Source organism: Monopterus albus, unplaced genomic scaffold (genome assembly GCF_001952655.1).
Source record: "Monopterus albus unplaced genomic scaffold, M_albus_1.0 scaffold15.1, whole genome shotgun sequence".
Classification (NCBI taxonomy): Eukaryota; Metazoa; Chordata; class Actinopteri; order Synbranchiformes; family Synbranchidae; genus Monopterus; species Monopterus albus.
In genome coordinates this window covers 2,097,380-2,105,750 of record NW_018127895.1, presented here as the reverse complement: position 1 = coordinate 2,105,750, position 8,371 = coordinate 2,097,380, and the positions used below count along the sequence as shown (strand labels likewise).

At 40.7% G+C, this 8,371-nt stretch overlaps 1 protein-coding gene across 12 annotated transcripts in view; it reads right to left on the bottom strand.

The window, feature by feature from the left end:
• dclk2a (doublecortin-like kinase 2a) overlaps positions 1–8,371 on the bottom strand; it is a 32,086-nt gene that overhangs the window by 12,746 nt on the left and 10,969 nt on the right. For 10 of the 12 annotated variants that reach the window (XR_002274270.1, XR_002274269.1, XM_020591717.1 and 7 more), the window contains exons 3-5: positions 2,894–3,023; positions 1,283–1,381; positions 876–926 (exon numbers count right to left, since the gene is read on the bottom strand). Coding sequence is in view for 10 of the 12 variants with exons in the window: in XM_020591717.1 (XP_020447373.1) it covers positions 876–926; positions 1,283–1,381; positions 2,894–3,023 (280 nt within the window). In the remaining 2 variants the exon portion in view is untranslated. The remainder of the gene's footprint in view (positions 1–875; positions 927–1,282; positions 1,382–2,893; positions 3,024–8,371) is intronic. The other 2 variants (XM_020591716.1, XM_020591720.1) reach the window with 1 other exon arrangement.

The following is an 8,371-nucleotide window of genomic DNA, read 5'->3' as shown; positions in this document are numbered from 1 at the left end:
TGAGGTTGTTTTTGTTTTTAAATAAGTGTATTTGCATAAAACTGCTCGCCAGTGACCGAGTTTGTTCAAAGCTGGCTTTCTTCTGCTAACAGGTAAACTATGATCTTTCTAAATTTAAATTCAGCGATGTGTCCAGCACAGACCACGGCTTTAAAATCAGTGGAATCTGCAGCAGCTGGTTCTCTGATTAGACAGATATACATGTATGTGCACTTCCTAGGTTCACAGCTTAGAGAGTGCTAGGGAGAAGAAAAAGGCCAAAAGAAATTAAATGTCTCTTTAAATAAAATGAAAACTCCCTGTTTTGCTGTATCATTCATTTAACACAAAAGTAAAAGAAGTGCTAGGTATTTTTACATGCTTACCATTGGCTGTGTTTAAAAAGTTGACTTAATAGAAAAGACTGTTGTTGTTGTTGTTACCTAAAAATAACCAGTGCTGCTAGCAGTCAACAATTCCTGATATTTCCAATTCAACATTCCAACCAGGAGGCTGATGGGAAAGGTTCTGCCCCACATACTGTAGCCACGGTCTGAATGATCTGGATGCAGCACAAGTGCTACATTGTTGGACTGCTCAGCATTCAACTATGCAGTTTGTGTTCTGAGTTTGAGGTCTGTAGGAACAACTGCTGGACATTTTGTCACATTATTAGGGCTACAACAAAACGTTTTGTATCTCGCATTTTCAGTTGTCAAAATCTCTCTCTCTGGACTCTGCTGGACTGACAGACCTACCCCACAATGACAGTGTTCTACTGATATAGTGACCAATTATACTCAACTGAGAATTATTTCAATGACTTGTGCTTAATTACCACAACAAAATGATATTGCAGGTGTTTGTCAAGGCAAAACGTGTGACACCAGCCTCACCTGGGGATTTGACTGGAGACTGACTGGTGGAGTAGTGGACAGTTCGCCTTGCTGCAGTGACAAAGGCAGAAAAAAAGCCAGAACAGTCGGGCAGCTAGAATGAGTCAAACCATATCACAACATAGTGCACGTTCAAGTTGATCTTCCACCAGTGCCACTCCAATATCGCTTCAACCAGAAGTGTACTTCCATTGTTACTTTAGGTCAGACATACAGGATTATTTTTACGTGTGAAACCCATTTTTATATATATATAACGTAATCATTTGCAATACTTAATCTTTCCATTTGTGTCACCAAGTGTTTATTATTTCAAATATAGAGGAATATCTCTTAACTTCACAGGCCCGATGCAGACAGTTTCTACACCGTTTCTACCAGTCTGCGCATGTCCAGTCATGTCTCACCTGCACCAGGGGACTTGCTGCGTCGTGAAGGTTCGGGGCTCTTGGCTGTCCGGTACGGAGTAGCAGAGCAGCTGTACGATGACTTCAGCACTCTGCATTCTGGAGAGACAACAAGCTCAGGGTCAACATCGCATATATTAACCTTCCTCCATTAACAAACGTGTTCTTCTCAAAACAGAGTTAACATGATGGTATTGTTCGTGCTGTACCAGGCATGTGATCCTAGAAGTGATATTATACAATCTGATTTCATGAATGCTTCTTATTGAGACAGAGAAGCAAAAAAGAATGGTGGCAAACATCGGGTACTCAAGCATGTCATGATATCACAGCTAAGCTCTCCTGAGGCAGCGCATAAATCAGCCAATGATTAAATATTAAGCCCGTGTCTATACTTCTTTCAAAGCAGTTTTCTGTATAGTACAATGTACATATGAAACATCAACAGTCTTTTCTAGAATTAGTCCCAGCATTTATCCCTCTACTTGAAGGCTCTTGTGCTCAGAACACAGCTTGTATAGTTTTACATTTTTTGGTTGTTTAGCACCGATACATTTCCACAACTGGTTTATTCCATTTGGATGAAGGATTACTGGACACAAACACTGTGTGATATGTTTTACATGCAAATATTTATTGGTACTTTCTGATTAAAGCTAAACTAGTAAACTTTGAGTACAAAAACTAATGACTTGTATAGCTGATGTTTTGTGCCTTTTGCGTGATCGACAGTATAACAGATTATATTCTACATCTTTATTCCTTCACGTGTCAACGGTAGATTGGGTACCAGACCTATTTTGCCCAAAGAGGAGCAGCTTCTGTGCAGAGAGTAGCTACAGTTGTGCTGTTTCTGTTCTGTCAAAGACCTAATTCTTGAAAGTGGAGCACAGGAGTGTAAGTAGGACAAAAGCACCAAAGTACCCCCGAATACAAGTAATCCACTATCACCTACCCTCAGTAGCAGTTTACACAGACCGTGTTAGGATTCTGTTAGCCAACCTGACAAAAGAACTAAATATTAAACAGGATGTCAATACTTTGCATTGTTACTAAAATAAACTCCCTTTCCTTCCCTTGAGGTTGTCAAATATTGGCTCAGGTACCCTGCAGCCACGACAGTGAATGGCTCTGTTGGTTTAAAGAGGTCATATCCCACTCATGTGCTCTCAAGATTTCAGTGTTTTGTCAGCAAGATTAAGGTATGATACCCAACAGAGGGTGTGCATAACATCTGTACACAGTAGAGAACATGAACACAAAAGAAGCACACAAGAATGAAGTTTCATTAAAACAATGAATGCAAACTCTTTGCCTTAGGTGACAGCAAAGATGTATGTGTTAACGTAGATGGACTGGAGTAACTACTAAATATACTGTATTCAAATACAAAAAAATATCTTTCCTCTATCAAGATTATAATAATTTGAATGAAATTTCAAGGAGACTCATGTAACAAAAGGGTCATAATTCTTCTGTCAACTTCCCAAAGGAAAAGAGTGTTGTGAGTGTGTGAGAGAAGAACAATGGGGAAGGACACAGCATCGAACATATATATACACACACGCGCACAGAGAAGACGGATGTTGAGTTAGTTTTAGTGAGGCCTACCAGTCATAAAGGCTGTAGAAGCCTTACCGCTGTGATCCAACACAAAGTCATCTTGGGCATAGCGGTACTTCTCTGGGCCACAGGCTATAAACACATCATCTTCACCAAAGAAGTCCTGCAGGCAGGTAACCTGAAGGAAAAAGGGTAATGACAGGTTATTCAGAAGGGTACAAAACTCATTTACCTACTTCGATATTCACAGGTGCTGGTGAAAGCAGCATTCAGATCCTTTATACAGTATATGTATATAGGTGACAGTAGCAATACACCAAAGAGCCACTTAAAATGACTCTGGTATGATAAGGATGTGAGATGTGATGGGTGAACAGCACAGTGACACAGACCATAAACAAAGTGAGGTCAAAACACCCTGAAAGGCAGTACAGTTAACATTTGTGCTCCAGGGTAATTTGTCTTGCCTTTTCTATTCCGTCTCACACCGTGATCATCATTTTCTCTGCAGCTCCATGTGCTTCGTCTTTCACACTCGCTACTTACCCCTGGAAACAGGAGCTGCGTATATTTAAACTACAGCTAAGTGCACCCACCTCCACCACACATGCAGACAAAGATTACCCGTCTTTTGCTGTAGGTGGACAAGTAGGAAGCAAAATGAGAAAAAGATCTGTTCATTATCTCACCATACGCAAGTGCACCCACATGTACTCTACTACAGCACAGGATGCTGTATGGTAAATTGTATTTCATGGCCTTTACAAGTCCCTTTTGTCTGATTTGAACTTTTAATTGGTAACAAACAAAAGGAATCAGTGAAAGTAGAGCTCCTGTGTAATGTGTGTCCATACTGAGCTGTGACAGATAATCAGAGGTTTGACATATTATTTAGGTGAGATCTCACTCTGGAACTTGACAGCTGATTGCTACACCATACTGTCAGGGCACAGGTGTTAGAATCACCATAGCAACAGCCCACAGGGATAGTCAAATGTATGTGTCAAATATGGACTTTAGTGCAAGCTATCATGGTGAGAGACTATTACTGAGGAAATTAGATGGCACATCTCAATGACCTCTGACTTTACAGTGCATTCTCTGGTGTGTAGACATAATCAGTGCCAACAATGTCCTGTACTTTTCCATCGGCTCAGCAACCTGTGTTGGTATAGAGCATGCTTTTGTCATTTGTCTGAGGGCAACACAGGGACTGCTGAGGTGAACACTGTCCTCTGTCCTTTATATTCGAGTGACGGTGTTTGGCGACCACAAGCCAAGCTCTGCATTTTTACTTCTGTCACACACCCTGCCTAAATCATTGCACTTTCATTTGCATTACAATTTGAATCAATGCTCCAACAAGCCTTCACCAGATTTTCTTGCTGTTGCTCAAGAACAGGCTTATCCCAGTGCACCCTGAGGCACCAGGCTTACTGTGAAGAAAAGGAATGTAATATTATTTTCATTGAGCAGGTTCCTGTCTGCGTTCTCATTTACTTTCACCCCTGCACACATTTCTCTCTCTGCAAGGCTAGCACTGATGTGGCCTGTGATAAGCTACTTTTCAGCTGGTCAGCGACACTCAGGTGAATGCAGGGAATGGAAACAAATGGTGCTTATATAGTCACGGATTTTAAGAGGCAGAAATGAAAGAAGGTCAGGTGGCTGAGAATGACAAAGTCTGTGAAATGGCGGTTTTAACTTTGAAACTAAAACTGCACCATTTACAATCTCTTGGAAAGTAACTGCATCTTTAAATTAAAGGTGCTCTACCTAAATTACAAACTGTACAAAATGAGGCCTCCAGTCTGAAGCTAGCAGTAGCTTGCTAATGAATACATTTTGTAATCCAGTAGAACGCTCTGCTGCTAATGTCACAAAAAGCACCAACATCACACAAAACCAAGTTACTCTGAAATTAAAGTTATATTGACTAGTATAAATACAAAGGTGTGATGCTGCTCTTAATAGCATTATACCTAAATAAGAAACCCGGGTAACATGCAGAATATATAAACATTTGTTTTTCTTAAGCACAGGAAGTGCAACATCTGTAGAGGATTGTGCATCAGTGTCAGACTGCACTGTCCATGTTTTTCTTTGCCCTTGTCAACCACTGTCAGCACGAACAGCTAAAGTCACTCCACCACGGGCTCTATCCTGCTAGGGCTCGTCTCAGCCAATCAATGAAGTGAGCTGTTTGCAGGGTTCTGTACTGGCTGGATGAGGTTTCTTGAGGGTAAACTGAAGTTTGCCCTCCAAGATGCAACCTTTTTGTACAGTATGGCTGACCTTCTCTTGCTCTCATCATCCGTCTCTGTCCTTCGTCTTGCCACTATACTTTCTGCCCTGCTAAGCTGGGTAACAGAGGAGTGAGTGAAAGTGTGAGTGAATTATTTTGCATTATAACATTAATGGCAACCTCAGCCAAGAGTTTAACAAATATATCTAAATAGGGTTTTTGATTTTCAAGGCTAAAAAACAAGCCAAAAGTACTTAAAATACATGCAGTATCAATTCACTACACCTAGTTCATAAGGAGGAAATGGTATTTACTTGCTCCAAATACAAATACCAGCAGCTGCTGAGTATTTAGGACAGTGGAAAAGATCGCAAACAGCCCAAGAAGAGACATACATGAAAGTGGAGGCTCTTCTTGCGATGGATGACAGGATGATCACTGTAATCATTACATACCATCAGCCCCATTTACCTCCAAACCCCTCATTGCTGCTTGTCACGCTGATCTAAATAAGATGGGTGGAATCCCAAAACAAGACAAAAATAAGAGAGAGAAATATCACGATCTCTGCCTCTTGCCTTGAGGAAGGTCAGCCTCCACAGCACTCCCGCTGACACAAAGGAACCAAGCCTTTCTTGGTAAACTAGATGGACACTCTGTACACAAGCTTACATCCTCACTTCAACTGTTACTTGAGAACACGCAGAGTGCTAGATACCTATTACGTTTGTCAGGGTGATGCTTAAGCTAAAGCCAACCATCTTATTAACTCTATGTGAACTCTTACTGACAGAAGCTGCTTTCTGTGACTGTTAAATTGCTCTGGATTAAAGCTGTAAATCTCAGGCATGTGCCGTAGCCAAGGCAGGACAGTGGCAGCACGAAAATGAGCAATGAAAAATCTAAGTCCATCATTAACTCACTAGTGTGGATTCACTACATTAGCCACATTAACCATTAGCTACTAAATACTACTTTAACAAAGTTTGAGTTGCTTTCGATGTCAAACATTTAAAAGCAACCACACAGATGTAAAATCACAACCAAAAGATACATGACAAAAGGGCAGTGATGACCTAGAGGTTTAAAGAAGAGAAAGGTCAGTGGTTCAATCTGGATTAAATCTCTGAGGAACAAATGGAAAAATACCAGATACATGCTACAGCTGTAAGGATCCATTGGGTAAATCGCATTATCTGCCCTGTGCAAAAACTACTCATCACATCAACATTCCAGAACTTGCTGAGGCAATCAGGGCTTACTTGCATGATTAAACTCAAGTAAACAAACAACAGTGTGTGGGGTGGGATTTGAATGCAGCTTCACGTCAACTACCCTGTTGGGAGAGTGAAAGGCTGCTGCAAAGAATTTTGAGAAACTGGAACTGACAAAAAGAACAGAAACAAGTGGCTGAGATCACAGAGCACACAATGGATGCCCTCCCTGTCTGAGGCCTCCACACATTCTGCACAGCCAAAAGGCCCGTGCCCCCCTGACAACCCGGCTCTCTGACATCTGCCAGTTTTTTATTTTTTGTTTTTTTGCCCCTCTCTGTCATTGTATCATGCCAGCACTTGTGAAAACTGGAACAGGAACGTTTGCTTTATAAATACAATGGAGTTTGTTTGGATTGTACATTAAGACTAAGGGAAAGCATTAATGAATAATGTGTGTGTGTGTGTGTGTGTGTGACAACCAACTGCTAAAACAAGAAAGAGTTTCTTTATTTTCAAAGGTGAAATAGATACCAAGTTATGAGTTATGCTGATGTTATATGGTTTTTAAATTGGTCTGATTCTGTTACTCACTGCCAAGCTTTTATTTTGAAAGTCAATTTGATTTTTTCCCCCCTCTTCTCAGTTCTTCCAATATTCATGGAAAAGGTTGTTTTTTTTAATACTGTGCTATGAAATAATTGATCCTGCAACATCAAACTGTTTTTTTTAATCAAAATTCAGAATAAACTAGACAGCACTCAGAGCGCAAACCTTCCTATAATGTCATTACACCTAAAAGCAAGATTCCCATCATAGTTTGATCATCATAATATGGCTTGTTGACCATGAAAACCTACCGCTGGCCTTTGGAATCATTATCATCATTAGTTTGAAAGGTACTCAGGAAAAAATATATTTTAATAATGGTGGTTTTCTTCAGGATCTAGCTCAGCAACTTGAAAACCTTCTGAGTCAGCAGAGTTTCAGTTATTTGATTCAGTTGATTTTAGTTGCAAGTCTGTAGCATTATTTGTTGTGTCATAGTAGCAGGTTTTCTGTGAGCCCTATAAATTTGATCAGGGGATCCAGAATGTTACTGATCCCGATCAAACTTTAGTTTGTGGTAGATCTTGCTGTAAGTGGATGTTATTGTACAGTTTTTGTCCAAGCATCGTAGGCATCATGGAGTTAGAACCAAGAATAATGAAATGGCCATATCTCAAAATGGTGAAAAACCTTTAAATATTCCTGGATCCAGATGATGATCCGGATCGGCACCAAATTCTAACAGATTGTTTCGTGGGCCATACCCTACCGCTCCAAAAAATTTCATCAAAATCCATTCATTATTTTTTGAGCTATGCTGTGAACAAACCAACACACACCGGAAAAAACAAGAGCCTATCACTGGAGCAAACTGAGAATATGCCTTTGCACCGGTGTCAGATGGTGCTGTATGCTAATGACAGTACATAACAATAGGTGGGCATGCAAATGTCACGGCTGCTGACCTAATGGCAGCATTTAATCCAGACTTGGCCCTGAAAACATCACAAGCCTGACAATCAGACAAACCCTTGTGTGGCCTTACCTCTAGCTAGTCAGAGAGGGAGACAGTTTTACGAGTCTGTCTGTGACTGCCAGCATATTTCACCATCCCACCAGGAGGGTATGCAGATGACAAGCTATCATCACTATCAATATGATAACAGGAGAACAGAAGCCAGACACCTTAATGAATAGAAAGCCTTTAGCTGTGCTCACATGGCCCTGCGCACACAAGACCTGAGCTGGTTTAGAATATCACTGCTCCTCTTGTCTGTTCTACGATTTTTCATATCTTCTACATTTTCAAGTCTTTGAACAAATTCTACAACTATTAAAATGCCTCCAAGAGGGAAAAGAGCTAATAAATCAAATGCGAATGAAGATGTTGAGGCAGAAGAGGATTCTATTTCAGTGGCGCAAGTAGCTGAGATGTTCAATCAGCAGCAGCTGATGTACACTGCGCTGATGTGCCAACTGAATGAGAGCTTCCAAGGCTTTGTGAAACTAATTATGGAG